Here is a 15,796-nt window from a genome sequence, read left to right as displayed (position 1 = left end):
AGATAGAACATCTAAAAGTCACAAACAGCTCTAGTGGTCCGATACAATCATCTTTAGTACCAGAAATGGGATGAGTAGACAACAAAATGAACACCAAAAAGCACATATTTGGATTTCTGCTATTCCTGAAATCTAAACAACAGGTATTGGCCTAAGCAAAGATCCCTCTCCTTTTTCCTCTTAGCCCTATAAAAAGGATATCAACTCCCTGGTCGTTGAGAATGCCGAAACACATACAAATATTTTTTTCCCCACTAGATACTATGGGTGCAACTGTGGTTCAATGCTGTTGCAATCAAATGGGTGGAAAGATAAATTAGTCTCAGGGCTCATCCTACTCTGCCATTACGCAATCCAACTGAAATGATGTGTTACGGAAGGCATGGGTCAAAAGGCATTTCATGAGATGCCATAAAGGCAATCCAGTGCATTTGTGTTGACACTGACAATAAAATGCCCGGCACACACAGAGCCATTCGTTTAGTCTTTAGGTAATTTTTCAAGAAATAATAAAAACATAACAAAAAACAAGAAAAAAAAAAAAAAAAACCAAACACATTCCAGGGAAACAAAAGCCCTTGTGACAGTGATTGTCTATTCAATAAAGTTTAAACAAAACCAAACAAAAAGGCTAAAAGAAATTATTGCTTGAAAACTGCCCAATGAAAACAGCAGTCATTACTCTTTATCGGTTCAAATTGATCAGAGTTGACCGCCGAGAAGTTGAGATAGAAGCTATCAGATGTTTAAGACTCGTTCACCAGCTCCGAGAAATACTCCTTTAGTGCGAGTTTGTTACAACCACAAAGCTAATGGCCGTTTCTACTTCAGAAACAAAGAAAAGAAGAAAAAAAAAACGTCACGAGTGACTACAAACCAAAACTGATTGCTCTCTTTCAATAACTAGGCCATGCAAAATGTGAAATCTAAAAAAAAAATTAAAAAAAAAAAAACACTGTTTAAAGAGATGGGAAATAAATTGAAATGGCTTGTTCATTTATGTGCTCAGAAATATGATGCTTTGATGAGGTGTTGTTGGCAGATATTACTAGTAAAGCCTTCATCTAGAAATAAACAAGGCCTCAGTCAGTCATTATCCTACAGTAGTTCTCTAGTCCTACAAAAAGAGAACATTAGGCCTACGGACCCTGGGTGAAGATGAAGCAGCTGCTAAACGAGTTGACGAGGTATATCAAGATCTATTGTCTTTCTCTATACAGTACAGTTCATCTCAAATAAATAATTTATAGCCATAATAGTGTTGATCAACTTTGGTCATAAGTTATATGCTTAGAAACATTCTAGCTTAACAAACACTTATTTATCATCTTTAAAACATGACGTCAGCATTAAGAACACATCGATGTTAGAGCACTGACCCGCACGTGGCTCTCCTTTGGAAGGAGACATGCTAACGTATTCAGCAGCATTACCAAATTATCATAAAATGCCAAACAATTCTAGGCCTTGCATTTAAAGTACACTATGGAACTAACATCTTTTTGACCCTTTTCCTAATTCCGGATTGTACTGTAGTACATAAGCATTGCACTCTTAAGCAAAATTTAGATTTTCCCTTGTGTGTCTCCTTCATAAAAATCTAGGCTCACGGACACAAAAAAAAAGAAAAAAAGAAAGTACAACAAAAAAAAAAAAAAAGAATCAAAAAAACAAACAAAGAAGTTCTTTGATCATTCTTTTGGGAAGGCTGTATGTTCCTCTACAAGGTCACCACAACTGATTAAACACGATATGACTTTTGTATTGAGTGATATGAAGAGAAAGACAGTCGCGGATACAGAGGTTTCCATGCTCTTATTTAACTATGTCGACATGGGTTTTAAAGGGTTAAATGATTTAGATGGCCAGGTTGCTAGTGTTTGTTTTTGGATGCCACGCTTCATCTGAGTGACCCTGTAGAGCAATCGGCCTCTATTCCTTCCGTCCTATTAAGCACTACTAGGAGATGGAGGAATGGGATCTAATTGCATATTAGGTTTGACTGCACCTCAAGAGAAGACCAGACACTCACGCACACACAGAGACACACACACACACACACACAGACACACACACACAGAGAACAGACATGTGGTTGGGTGCTCTCCTGGTCCTCTGGGCCATGTTAAAGGGAGTCCCCCCCCTGGTGGTGATGATGGTGATAGCAGCTGACTGAGGGGGGCATGTGACCTCACTCAGACAGACACCCGTCCAGGCCAACCGGCGCACCGTGGCGGTCTTTGACGTAGCCGTTGTGGAGGCCGTTGCTGGGCAGGGGGGCGCAGGCGGCGGTGATGCCGCAGTGCTTCAGCAAGTTGAGACCCGGGGAGGGGGAGACGGTGGGAGAGGAGCAGGAGCAGGAGGAAGGGTCCCGCTGGGGGAAAGGCTTCATGGTAGAGAGGATTAGAGCCAGGCAGTCTGCCACGTCCTTGTTGGGAGCACAGGCCAGGGCTGGGGTGTGGCCTGATTGACGGACAACAAATTCACATTAGTGCCCACATACAACTTAAATGGCACATGTGAATTACATTTGGCAAACATTTTGAAAAAAGGTGTAATGATGAACCCACAGAGAATCATCACCTTGCAGCTTCGATCAGCTTAATGTGGCTTTTAAGCACCTTTCAACTACACGTTTTGTTTTTACACAATGCAACTTTACTTTTTAGGGTTACATCTCACTGGTCTCATCAGTGTAGGAATCATCTTTCATTTTGTGATATGTGGCTGTAAAATCCTAGCGCACTGCAGAGCGCCTCTCCTGCCAGGATGCTGTTAGCTGAGCACTTAGTCATGCAACAGCAGTAAAGGAGGATGTACTATCGTCTGGTTCAGAAGTTGGTTAGCCGACCTCACTGACAGTCAACACCGGTGAGCCAAAAGTCGCACTGCCCTGCTTTTTTATTACTATTCTGTACTCCTATCACAGTTTGTTTTTTGGGAGACTTTCTATAATTATAGCCTGCCGTGCAATGGCCCCTGAGCCAAAAAATAAAGAACAAAGAGCTGTGATTTAACAAAATATGAGAGTCAACTCAAGCTCTTCAACTGATGACTTGAAACACAGACTTTTAGTTGGCAGCCCTGGGGTGTAGGGTTGTTCTTGACTAAAGAAATTTGTAGTCAACCAACAAGATATGGAATAGTTAACTTTGTCAACAGATCTGCAAAACTTTGATTCTCCACAAAAATGTTTTGTTTACCAGAAATATGCTATTAGGTTTCTTGAAAATAAGTCATTTTTCAAAAAAAAAAAACCGATACCAAAACGGCATATTAGTTGGCAAATCGTCTAAGAGGGGGCAGCCCTAGTGTGTTCACCATACACCTTTATAAATAGTCAGCAGAAAAGCATATGTGACTTATAGTAATTGAGCTAAAACATAAATGTTCTTGCAGAGACCGCATGAGCTGAACTGGCTTACAAAGCATGAAAAGGCCTCACCTTCCTCATCCACAGCCAGCACAGTGGCTCCTCTACTCAGCAGTGCCTGCACCACCGTAGCCAGGCCATTACGTGCTGCAAGATGGAGGGGCCTGGGGTAGAACAGGGGACGGTGTCAGAGACAGCTGGCAGACATACTATCATAAGTTCCATTGGTGGCCAGATGTAAAACAGCGGAATCAATAAAATGACCGACACAGTATTTCAAGGCTATTGACTTAATGTAGGCTCACAATTATTTACAGAAAATCCCAATATACCCCATGTCCTTTGCCCCCCACCCCTTTCCTTAATAGCTTAAATATGTGATTAGCTTCTCACATTTGCAGAGCGCTGTTGGTGGCATTTATAAGTGTGGGACTGTGGATCTCTCCCAGAATCAGCAGGGCACACATCTCATGAGCCTGAGGGACAAAACAAAAAGTCTAGTGAAAAAAACCTGTGGGCTTCGGTCTATCAGAGTGGCTTTGCACGCAAAGAAAGGGTACCACGTTACACTCAGGTGTAAATGCTCAGAACACCAAAGTGGAGCTTTGGGTACCTTGCTGCAGGCCAAGTGCAGGGCGGTGTTCTTGTTCTCATCCAGCAGAGTCAGGTCAGCCTTGGCCCGGTGAAGGAGGATGGCTGGGTGACAACAAAGACATTTATTTGCTGCAACTACAGATGTCCTGATCTTACAATTGTAGTCAGAGGAGATGCACAACAGATCAATTCAAGCTATGTATTCTTATGGAAACAACTAGCTCTTAAGAATCCCACAGGTATAACGAGTCAAAGACTTACCCACGGTGCCACTGTGTCCCTTGTCAGCAGCTACCATCAGAGCAGAGCATCCACTATTGTCCACGGCATTGATCTCTGTCCCATGGCGAAGCACCAGCTGAAGTCCTGCAACATCCTCAGCAAATGCAGCGGCATGCAATGGGGTCCTACAGGCACAGACAGAAACAGTCCAAACAATTACGAAAAAGTATGATCAGTGTTACAACTTCCGGGGCTATGGCAGGCTTTAAGTACAATGCACGAGGCCTGAGAAATACATTCAATATCAGCATAGAAAATGATAGTTCTTTAAGATCTACTTTCTTTCTGAATTCCAGTTGTACCAAAGTAAATTAATTAAGTCTTTTGTTCTGCAGTCTCACCTTCCTTTGGCATCTCTGGTGTTGATCATGTGGACCCCAGCAGACTCCAGCAGCCTCTCTGCTGCTCCGCTGTGGCCGTTCATCCTACAAGCAAGACGGCTGAGTTAATTAAATTATGATTTCATCTAAACCTACAAATTGTGTATTTGTTAGTTTTGACACAGTTAGACAAGACAAAAGCATATGGCAAGTAAATACTCACAGAGCACAGTGCAGGGGGGTGAAAGGGTTTCCCTCTTCATGGATAAATGTTTTGAATTCAAGTAAAACCTCCAAACAGTCTTCATGCCCTGAAAACAAACACATTTAGCCGTATACACAACAGTTGCTACAGTGATTAATTGCAACATTTAGGGATTGGCCATTTCCAGTCGATCAAACTGAGCAAACCTTTGTAAGCAGCCCAGTGAAACGGGGTGTATTGTTTGTTGTCCAGCAGTTTATCTTGTGGGTCAGTTGCCATGGCGGCCTGAACCAGACTGGCCAGGATGTCTGTGTGGCCTCTGGATGCAGCATAGTGCAGCGGTGTCCTACCCTGGATGTCCCGACACAGTGCAGAAGCTTTGTGCTCCAGCAGGGCTGTCACGCAGTCATCATGGCCCAACACCGCCTGAACAAACACCAGCGAGGGGTGATGAGACAACTTTATCATCAGGCAGGTACCCATTTAACTAGATTATCCTAACTAGGGGTGGGGATCACAGGGTACCTTACGGTTACGATACAAGATACAACTCTCAATACCTTTAATATCATGACACAGCAATTCTCAATATATTCATAATCAATATATTGTCCCACAATGAGCTCTCCTTAGGGGGTGGGGCGAGGTGGAGCGTGGGGGTGTGGCCTTGACCAACTGTCCCTTTGCTCGTTTGAAAGCTATGATGTCTCTCTCTTTCTCACTGGTTGGCCAAATTCAGAAAGGGGAGGCAACCTCGCCCATTATGACCTCATAAGGGGCAAGAGAAAAGAAGATTGGCCCATCTGAGCTTTCATTTTCTCAAAAGCAGAGCAGGATACCCAGGACTTGGTTTACACCTATCGCGATTTCTAGCCACTGGGGGACCATAGGCAGGCTGGGGGAATGCATATTAATGATAAAAAACTTCAAGGTGAAATTTTCATGCCATGGGACCTTTACCTAAATTATCAGTATTTGGTGCCGGCGTGTCGATTCTCATATCGCACAAAAAAGGACAACAATATGTTGCCGTATGGCTATTTTATCGCACCCCTAATCTTAACTACTATATTTGGTAATGAGAATGAAGGTGAAACACTTTACATTATCAATGTTGACTTCTATTGTATTAACCAACACTGGCACTTTAACCACCAGTTAGTATTGTATGAGCTCTGCGTTACAGCTGATGTTATGCTTTAGTATGAAGCCGCATGCAGCGTTTTTGACCTACCCCTCTGTGCAAAGCTGTGCTGCTCCTCTTGTCCTTGGCATCTGGCAAGGCACCCTTCTCCAACAGGAAGTGGACACAGTCAGTGTGACCTGCCAGAACAGCTAGCATCAAAGGGGTCCTGTATGGGACAGAAGTATGTGTTTTTTCACTGTGTGCTCATTGGTCAAATTATCTTAAGCCACGCTTTTCAAAAGAAAACAACTTACTGGCCAAATTTGTCAGCAACGTTGGTGAGATCGCCCTCCTCCCCATATTCAATCATCATGCGCAGGCAGTCAGAGTGACCATTGGAAGCTGGCATGAAACAAAGTACAAAACAGAGAGAATTTAAAACACACACACACACACAAAAGTATTTGATCCTCTGCTGATTTTGTACGTTTGCCAACTGACAAAATGATCAGTCTATAATTTTAATCGTAGATATATTTAAAGAGTGAGAGACAGAATAACAACAAAATTCAGATAAACGCATGTCAAAAATGTTTTAAAATTGATTTGCATTTTAATGAGGGAAATAAGTATTTGCCCCTCTCTCAATCAGAAAGATTTCTGGCTTCCAGGTCTCTTTTATACAGGTAACGGGCTGAGATTAGGAGCACACTCTTAAAAGGGAGCACTCCTAATCTCATCTTGTTACCTGTATAAAAGACACCTGTCCACAGAAACAATCAATCCATCATATTCCAAACTCTCCAGAGACCAAAGAGCTCTCCAAGGATGTCAGGGACAAGATTGTAGACCTACACAAGTCTGGAATGCGCTACAAAACCATTGGCATGAGCTTGGTGTTATGGTGACAACAGTGTGATTATTTGCAAATGGAAAAAACACAAAAGAACTGTCAATCTCCCTCGGCCTGGGGCTCCATACAAGATCTCACTTTACGGAGTTGTAATGATCATGAGAACAGTGAGGAATCAGCCCAGAACAGCACGGTAGGATCTTGTCAATGATCTCAAGGCAGCTGGGACCATAGTCACCAGGTAAACAATTGGTAACACACTACCCCGTGAAGGACTGAAATCCCGCTAAGGGGACAGGCCAACTTCTGGGTAATCCAGCATGACAATGAGCCAAAACACAGGGCCAAGGCAACAAAAGGAGTGGCTCAAGAAGAAGCACATTAAAAGGTCCTGGATTGGCCTGGCCAGTCTCCAGACCTTAATCCCATAGACAATCTGTGGAGGGAACTGAAGGTTTGAGTTGCCAAACGTCAGCCTTGAAGCCTTAGTGACTTGGAGAATGTCTGCAAAGAGGAGTGGGACAAAATCCCTCCTGAGATGTGTGCAAACCTGGTGGCCAACTACAAGAAACGTCTGACCTCTGTGATTGCCACCAAGGTTTTTTGCCACCAAGTACAAAGTCATGTTTTGCAGAGGGGTCAAATACATATTTCCCTCATTAAAATGCAAATCAATTTATAACATTTTTAACATGCGCCTTTCTGGACTTTCTTGTTATTTTGTCTCTCACTGTTCAAATAAATCTACCATTAAAATTATAGACTCATTTCTTTTTCAGTGGGCAAATGTACAAATCAGCAGGGGATGAAATACTTTTTTCCCCCCTCACTGTATATATGTGGTGTGTGTGTGTGTGTGTGTGTGTGTGTGTGTGTGTGTGTGTGTGTGTGTGTGTGTATTCTCTGTAAAATAAAATTGACACTATCCAGGGTGGTAGCAATCCTAAACAATGCTGTGCCATGAAATCTTCCAGTAGAGAGCACTATACCCGCAACATGAATTGGGGTCCACATGAGGCGGTTGTCATTGAGGAGACAGGAGGCCCCCTGAGCCAACAGCACTTCCACACAGCGGGCGTAGCCTTTCTGGGCAGCCAAGTAGAGCACAGAACGGCCTGCAGCATCCTGCATGTCCACGTAGGCTGCAGTCTCCGTCAGCACACGCAGCGCCTGCCAGTGGCCCTTATCAGCCTGAGGAGCAGAGGAGGGCATTTACAACTCTGCATGTAGCCCACATTAAGAGGTTGATGACAACCCGTTTTGACCCAGGGGGTTGGTTTTATGTAAAACACTTACAGCAAGATGCAGAGGACTGACAGGAATACTGCTCTCTATGTCTCCAAGTGCATTAAAAGACATCTCCAGGAGCTGGAAAATAAACCCCAATAGAAGATTTAATTTCATTCACAGAGGAAAGAAGTAAAACACAACATGCTACATATATTAATTATACATCTGAACATTTTTCATCATCCACAGCCAGCGAAATTATCCCATCAACAAATCCTTTTGGCTTACACTTCTATTAAACATTATTTCACTCAGCTAGAGCACAAAATAAATCAAGTCAATGCGTTTTACATCGCCCATGGAACAGATCTGTGACATCTGCTTGAGTGGAACAAGTGCAGGAATTTCCCAAGGGATTCTAGAGGGCTAAGGTCTAAATGACGTCACACGCTCATTCGCACATTAGTAGCGTCATCAAGCAAATATTTGTATGACGCTTAGTGGTTGTCAGCTGCAGCTGGAAGGAGGGAGAACAGCTTCTCACTTAAAAGGAGGAATAGATGGCCCATCTTAAAGCCAGCGCACCTTAAGTTAGCGAGTCTGTCCTGAAGTTGTCGCTAGCTTTGTGGCTCTCTCCTACACTTTCTTTAACCAGCAAGAAAGACACGGGAACTTAATTTGGGTCTTGAGGAGATTTAGCATTTTGTAAATAAAAAACTGTACACAGACTACGCTGCAATGTTCACAGCTATAACTTTACTGCTACTTCACACTCAACGACACACACCTCTCTCTCGCCCTTTCCCTTTGTCTCTCCACCGCACACCCACTGCCATATGTGCAACATGCGTGTGTGCGTTTGTGTGAATAGGCCAGTATGAGATTCTGACGGTACGGTAACCTTCATCCAAAATATCAAGGTTTTACAGTGTTGCAATTACAGCTTTAAAAATGTATTCTTTTGAAACAACTATTTTGTTTCTCCTTAGAACACAATGTATTTTACTTTTAAAACACACTCCACACTGCCAGGGAGAGGGATTTCTAAACTGCACATCCTGTCCGTGACGACTCAACAAAAAAATAAAAACAGCTCATACCGCAGGAAGGGTATAACAGAAATTGTATCGGCCGATATTAGGCATTCCCCGATCTATTGGTATCTGCCTTTATAACGGCCGATTTAAATTTAAAAAAGGGGCATTCATTCTTCACAATCATTTATGACAAATAAATGATTCTGATAAATTAATATTAAAAAAATAAAAACGGACTGTCAACCATGTTATGAGCATTGGCGTTGCATAGTCTGTCCACCAGAGGGCGCTCTACAACGTTCCCGTTGGCAACACTGATTTCTTTTGTCAATGTGTGTTTGTTCAAAAGGATTAAGTTTCATAACTTAAGTTTGTATTTTTATACATTTTAATTTTCAGAACTTTAATATATTTTGATGTTCCTCTATTCTGTTGAATAAAACAAATTATCATATTTTAGTGAGAACTCATAAACAACTAATGTTAGGGAAATCTGTTTTGTAACGCATTTCTGGATTTAAAAAAAAATATGTATATCGGCCGATATATTGACATATCGGATTTCTAAATAACCATTTATTCATATTGGTCTTAAAAATCCTTTGGGCTGTAGTTTTTACAGTCATACGCTTAGGTGATGCTCCAAAACACTTAGGCGCTGTGCCTCAGCCGTATAACGGCAGGAAAAACGTATAAGAGTGTGTAACATATGACTGATTAATGCATGTGCCAAGTTGAGTTGTGATTCCAGATGAGTTGTGATTCCAAACAGGAAAAACTCACCAGCTCCAGGTTCTGTTTGTTGCCATGGTAAGCTGCATAGTGAACAGCACTGTAACCCTTTGAGTTGACCATCGATGGATCAGCACCATTGTCCAAAAGATGCTCCAAGCAGCTGATAGGAGACAAGTTTAAAATGTAGAGAGGGGATAAAGACCAGAGGCATTTAATACAGAGGCCTCTAGGCACAAATGTTTTCCCACAAACAGTCTTGGTCAGTTTGCTGAATTTGAAGCTGTGATCACATTAGTCATGGTTCGATGCATTTGAGGGAAGACAAGAAAAAGAAAAAAGACAACAACTTACAAGTACGACTCCTTCGCCTCATCTTCATCATTCTGATGGTTCCCAGTAAAATGACGATCAACTCTGAAAAAAAACAAACAAGAAATGCTTTGATTCGATAAACTTTCTTGAGACGTCAATTGGAGAGTGGGCTTGTGCTCTGGCTAGGGTGGCGGCGTTTGAAAAGAAAAGATACAAACGTTTTTTTTTTTTGTTTTTTTTTTTAAATGGTGTTGAACATTGTAGTTACTGTCTCATCTTTTCTTAATTTTTGTCTGGGTGGGTGGTGCTGATGTACAATTGTATGTTTTGTTTGTTGTGTTAAAGTTAAATAACAATTGTTAATTATTAAAAAAGTTGAGGTCAGTATAACATGCACATCACTGCAAACCAACACATTTCCTTAGTGTGTTGTTTAGATAGTTACACTGTTATCTAAGATAGCTTGATGTTGCTCATGCAACTGGATTATGAAACCAAATATTCAGAAAACTGCTTAAACTGAATAGGAGAGAAAACAAAAACAAGCTGAAAGATAAGGTCACCAACTGTTTGAAATTCAAAATCAACTTGCCAATATGACAGTTCCAGCACAGTCATTGTTGACTTTCTGCCAAACTTGAACACAATTTGGTGGTTTGTTTTGCTTCTGTTATTTCAGTGAGAACACAGAAGGAGAGAGACAAGTTTTCCTACCTGCTGAAGGCTTGGGAGGCGGCAGAGTAGTGCAGGGGAGTACAGCCTGTCTGGTCAGGCTCGTTGACCTCAGCGCCAGCGCCCACTAGGGTCACAGTGCACTGGTACCTCCCATTAGCAGCCGCATAGTGCAACGGTGTCCTGCAGGGACAAGGAGAGAGAATACAGTCACTAAGAATAGTTATGTTTTAGGTGGCACATCGAATTAGTGTCACAGCGGCAGCAAATTAAAACATCTTATCCAGATGAGGGGAAACTCACCTTCCCATTACGTCCCTCTTATTCAAGTCGGTACCGCTACTTAAGAGCAAGTTCAGACATTCAACATTTCTGTAAAGGAAGGCATACATGGAGGGGGGGAGAAATGTTACAGATCACATGTAATCCCAAAACAATTTGGGTCAGTTTATTATTCCAGTGACAAAACAGATTCTGCATCTTACCCTCCAGAGGCAGCAGCGTGTAGACAGGTCCTCCCAAAGTTGTCAGGGGTGTTTATGTCAAACCCAGCCGAAAGTACATGCTCCTTACTCATGGATGAAACTATGCTATACAGCTGACCTGTAGGGTAATGAAGAAACAGCTTGCGGTGACATCTGTGACTGAGTGTATAGATATAAAACATAAATATGGGAGATTTCTATGTTAAACAAACCTGAGGAGAGTAACTTGCGACAACAGTCTGAAAACCCGTACAGCACAGCTAAGTGCAGGGGGAACATTCCATTGATCCCACGTCTAGAAATGCCAAAAACATACAAACAGAATGTTAGAAATTTAAAGAGTCAGTGTTAAAAATGTAACCCCATTTAAACCCAACTCCTATACTCTCATGTCCCATATACATGAACGCTTCCTTGTATTGCGGGCTGTGCTTTGTTGTGTTTTTACAACATCATGGCACGTTCATACCCATAAGTAATACAACTTAAGGTTTTTCGGATACCTGGCCGTGTCTGCTCCGTTGGTCATTAGAGTGCTGATCAGCAGTTCATGGCCGTACTTAGCAGCAACGTGGAGAGGAGTATTGCCATACTTATCCACACAATCAATTTCCCCACCTGGTGGAAAGTAAAGAAAGAGGGAGTGGACGAAAGATCCATTAGGAAGAGAGAAAAGCCAGGACCAACATTTTCTCACAACGCCGTCAGAAAGCATGGTCATCGTTACCGTTTTGGATGAGGATCTGAGAGCGTGTGAAGCGTCCATGAATGGCTGCCATGTGCAGGGGGCTCTTCCCTTCTTTGCTCTAAAAAACAGAATACACAAATCATATCATTTCATCCTGAGGGTAATTCAGATACCCAGTAAGTCACAACAGAACCACAATTCACTGATCATTAGTGAACAAGCTTCAAAAGCTGCTACAAGGTCGGTTTGACGACTGAGAATTTCCAACTTTTGATTAAGGCAAAATTATGCCAGTTTTTACACGTTCTATGCAGTGCTTCTGAACCGTATGCTGTTCATTTAAAGCAGGGGTCTTCAACAGGGGGTCCGCGACCCCTAGGGGGTCCGCAGAGGTACTGCATGGGGGTCGCGAAAGTTTTGGTTGATTAGACTTTTTTTATATTCCCCCCCCCCCGCCCCTGCAATTTTTTCCACTAATTGAAATGTCTTTAAATACACATTAACATGAATTCAACACACTGTAGTAAACAGATAAATGGAGGCAGAAGATGTCTTTCAGTCATCAATGCGCACATGGCACTATAAGACCAGTTTGATATAACACAATGTTATACAATATATATAATTAGGGGGTCCCCGCTCCATCTCGCCATCAGTTTGGGGGTCCTTGGCCTGGAAAACGTTGAAGACCCCTGATTTAAAGTAATACAATTTTGAAGTGACAAGTCTCACTTTCCACTAAATCCATTTTCACTAAAAAGACTACTCTGCCTCATATTATGACCAATGTTAGTTTTTTCGGAGACAATGTAATTAAAATTGGGCGAGAGCATGATGTATAAGGTCTTGTAGGCTTTAAAAAGATGAATGATCAATAGCATAATAATCTTTTTTATATATTCTACTGCATGTCTAAATGATTTTTTTTATTTTTTATAATGGCCTAACCAAACAACATGTGGTGCATTACCACATGTATAATTTTAATGGAACAGAAAATATAATTCAGACTTTATCACCAAATGACATGATTACTAATAACAGGAACAAACTAAGAACAGTAAAGAAAGTATTTTCCATTCCAGAATCTCCAGTGCATTCCATACCTGCTGGTTGACATCTGCCCCATTGTTGACCAGCAACTCCAGACAGAGTGCACCGTTGGTGGAGACGGCGGCCAGGTGCAGGGGGGTGTAGCCGCACTTGTTGGGCTGGTTCACATTAGCTCCATGGTTCACCAGCTCGGTAGCCACAGCCTCCTGCCCCATGTAGCAAGCCACATGGAGTGCAGTGTTTCCAAAGCCATTGGGCTCATCAATCTGACAAAAACACAAACGGGACACAAGATCGGACTGTGCCTAGAGCCTGTAAGGAAGGATTCTGGGAAACCTTCAATTAAGTGTCAGATTTCAGCAGATGATAAAAGACAACTGGTGAAACACAGCCTGGGACATTTAATAAAACAGACATGGTAGCCACTTACTTTGGCTGGTTTAAGAATTAATAGGGAAAAAATATATATATTAAAAAAGTAAAATCACCCACCTCTGTCCCCATCCTCAGTAGGTACTTTACAATTTCGAGGTGACCACTTGCCGCAGCAGCATGAAGAGGTGTGTAACCCTGCTTATCCTTGCAGCTCTTGTCTGCACTGCGGGACACCAGCAACTTAACAACCTCTGAATGCCCTATGGGAAAGACAGAACATTTCAGTATTATCTCTAACGCAAATTCTATTTTAATTAGACAGATTCAAAGCAATAGTGGCCAAGAGAGGCTTGAAGTGAACAAGACACAACAGTAGTGTTTTTTACCCCTAGATTATGACGCAAGGACTTGGCAATGTTACTGCTCTTCATTTGAGTTAAATTTGTCATGAACAATAGGAGCTTTTACTGCTATTTGACAATGAATGTGTGTGCTGTGCAGCATTGGCAAGAAATTGAAACTTGCTTACCCAAGTAAGCAGCACAATGGATAGGCTGTCTTTCCTTCTTATCGATGGCACTCAGGTTGGCCCCTTTGTTCAGCAGCAGCTTAACCATCTGTGTAACAAACAAAAATAAAATTGTATAAAATCCCACTTATCGGTTCTCATCATTTAAGAAGAACCTGAAAGAGGGAAGCCAATAACTCAAGTTTCACCTCCTGGAACCCGCTCTGAGCTGCGTGGTGCAGGGCAGTTCTGCCAGTGCGATCTGCCATGTTCAGGTTGCTCAGCTGGGTCAGCAGGGCCTCTGCGCAGCGTGTGGCCCGGTTGGCAGTAGCCACATGCAGCGGTGTCTGCCAGAACTTGTCTCGTGCATTCGCCTCCGCTCCGCGCCTCAGCAGCAGACCCACTGCCCTCTGGGGAGAAGAAAGAAATCACAAAGAGCTTAAAGCATATATCATATAGGCAGTTTGCTGCATTTCCTTCAGTCAGCATTATATGTTGGTGCATACATCCAAATGAGCCCTATAGTCACGGTCGGTAAATACACAATGGAATTAGAGAATGATTGAGAGATAATTAGACTCCGCAAGGGGATGTGAGCTTATTGCTTACTTCGTTCCTGGAAGCAGCTGCCCTGTGCAACGGGGTCAACCATACATGGTCTTTAGCATTTACAGTGGCACCTGGAAGACAAAAAACACAACATTTTAAGGGGTGACATGGATGGGGGGGGGGGGGGGGGGGGGGGGGGGGAGCAGCAAAACACTTGAACAGTGAACTGACAATGAGGGGAGATTTGTTGGAGTGGTGACAAAAGATAAAGTATGCACCACATTTCACTAACACAGGACTACACATTCTAAACACATAAACAAGTATAAGAAAAGCATACAGCTCGCTCACCTGATTCAATGAGGAGGTCCATTATATGGACGTCACCCACACAGGCAGCAGCATGAAGTGGCGTACGGCGATCTTGGTCCTATGGGATAAACGTATAGTCAATTAAGGGGGGCATGACGTTTAAGCTCCATGTTTAACGGACATAGATTACGGGGCCCAAGTCCTTCATGATACGAACTCGTCTGCATTGTAACTGAAAGTACCCAGCATAATACATACCAGTGCATTGACATCCTCCTCCTGTTTGTGCAATAATAGTTGAACTTCTTCAGCGTTACGATTGAAGATGGCCTGGACCAGTGGAGGCTGCAACACAGAATAACCTGCTAAATTACGTTGCATACGTTAACGTTGATCCGGAGCGATGTCCATCCCACTACGATTTATCTCTGAGCGGGTCACATTTTGTTTATAGCAATTAATTATACAGTAAAATTGTTACATATGCTATCCTGGTGATAAATGCTGAATTTAGTGCGTTTACTGTAGCGGTAAGTAGCAGAGTGTAATTCTTGTTTCCTTCCAGCAAATACACTGAGCCCTGGTTTAGGCCTGCGGGCCCTTGTCTTAGCTAATTCTGCTACAGAGCTGGCCCTGACCCAGAGAAGGGCCTAGACGAGAGCTGCAACAACGTATGTGATAACCTAGGAATGCCAAGCATTGCTAGTCATAGGGGGTTATATCATAATATGTCCAACACCAACGTAAGTAAACATGCACCACCAATTAGCTAAAAATGAAACAACTTGCTCAACGAATAAGACGTAGTATGTTGCGCACAAGAGCAGGGTTTTCCCAGCAACTAGACTGCGCCACAGCACAAACACGGAGCGTTTTCTCTCGGCGTACCTGGTCTGCAATATTTAGTACTCCCATCTCCCAAACTCAGCCAGGACGGAGCTCCTTCATGAGGATAAAACTTCGAGGTATATTGCGGTGCGCTACTGTTTCCACTTTTCAGACTACACCCATAGCTGGTTGCATGCAGAAATGCGGTCTTCTTCTGACTGTCACTGTTGTTGTCTGTATCCAATGTCTGGTCTGACGA

At 42.7% G+C, this 15,796-nt stretch overlaps 2 protein-coding genes across 3 annotated transcripts in view; both read right to left on the bottom strand.

Moving 5' to 3' along the window:
* rnf41 (ring finger protein 41) overlaps window positions 1-6,357 on the bottom strand; it is a 19,984-nt gene extending 13,627 nt beyond the window's left edge. The window contains exons 1-2 of the mRNA XM_032520087.1: window positions 6,345-6,357; window positions 3,204-3,213 (exon numbers count right to left, since the gene is read on the bottom strand). The gene's annotated coding sequence lies outside the window, so the exon portion shown is untranslated. The remainder of the gene's footprint in view (window positions 1-3,203; window positions 3,214-6,344) is intronic.
* Window positions 2,065-15,796, bottom strand: ankrd52a (ankyrin repeat domain 52a). Of its 2 annotated transcripts, XM_032520043.1 has the most exons (28): window positions 15,598-15,795; window positions 14,968-15,054; window positions 14,749-14,827; window positions 14,458-14,528; window positions 14,058-14,258; window positions 13,870-13,957; window positions 13,458-13,600; window positions 13,019-13,231; window positions 11,952-12,030; window positions 11,728-11,842; window positions 11,437-11,519; window positions 11,225-11,342; window positions 11,043-11,111; window positions 10,782-10,922; window positions 10,107-10,169; window positions 9,804-9,915; window positions 8,050-8,121; window positions 7,743-7,944; window positions 6,215-6,302; window positions 6,009-6,126; window positions 4,981-5,200; window positions 4,793-4,880; window positions 4,591-4,674; window positions 4,229-4,374; window positions 3,987-4,069; window positions 3,767-3,849; window positions 3,446-3,537; window positions 2,065-2,463 (listed from the first exon to the last, which is right to left on the bottom strand). In XM_032520043.1, the coding sequence occupies exons 1-28, from the start codon at window positions 15,622-15,624 to the stop codon at window positions 2,192-2,194; spliced, it is 3,237 nt and encodes a 1,078-aa protein (XP_032375934.1). In that variant the 5' UTR covers window positions 15,625-15,795; the 3' UTR covers window positions 2,065-2,191. The 2 variants fall into 2 exon arrangements, 1 of the variants encoding a protein (XP_032375934.1); XR_004332624.1 differs by lacking the exon at window positions 3,767-3,849 and having other exon boundaries at window positions 2,248-2,463; window positions 15,598-15,796.

The sequence above is a fragment of the Etheostoma spectabile genome, chromosome 7 (assembly GCF_008692095.1).
Source record: "Etheostoma spectabile isolate EspeVRDwgs_2016 chromosome 7, UIUC_Espe_1.0, whole genome shotgun sequence".
Taxonomy (NCBI): domain Eukaryota; kingdom Metazoa; phylum Chordata; class Actinopteri; order Perciformes; family Percidae; genus Etheostoma; species Etheostoma spectabile.
This window is presented reverse-complemented; position numbering and strand designations above follow the sequence as displayed.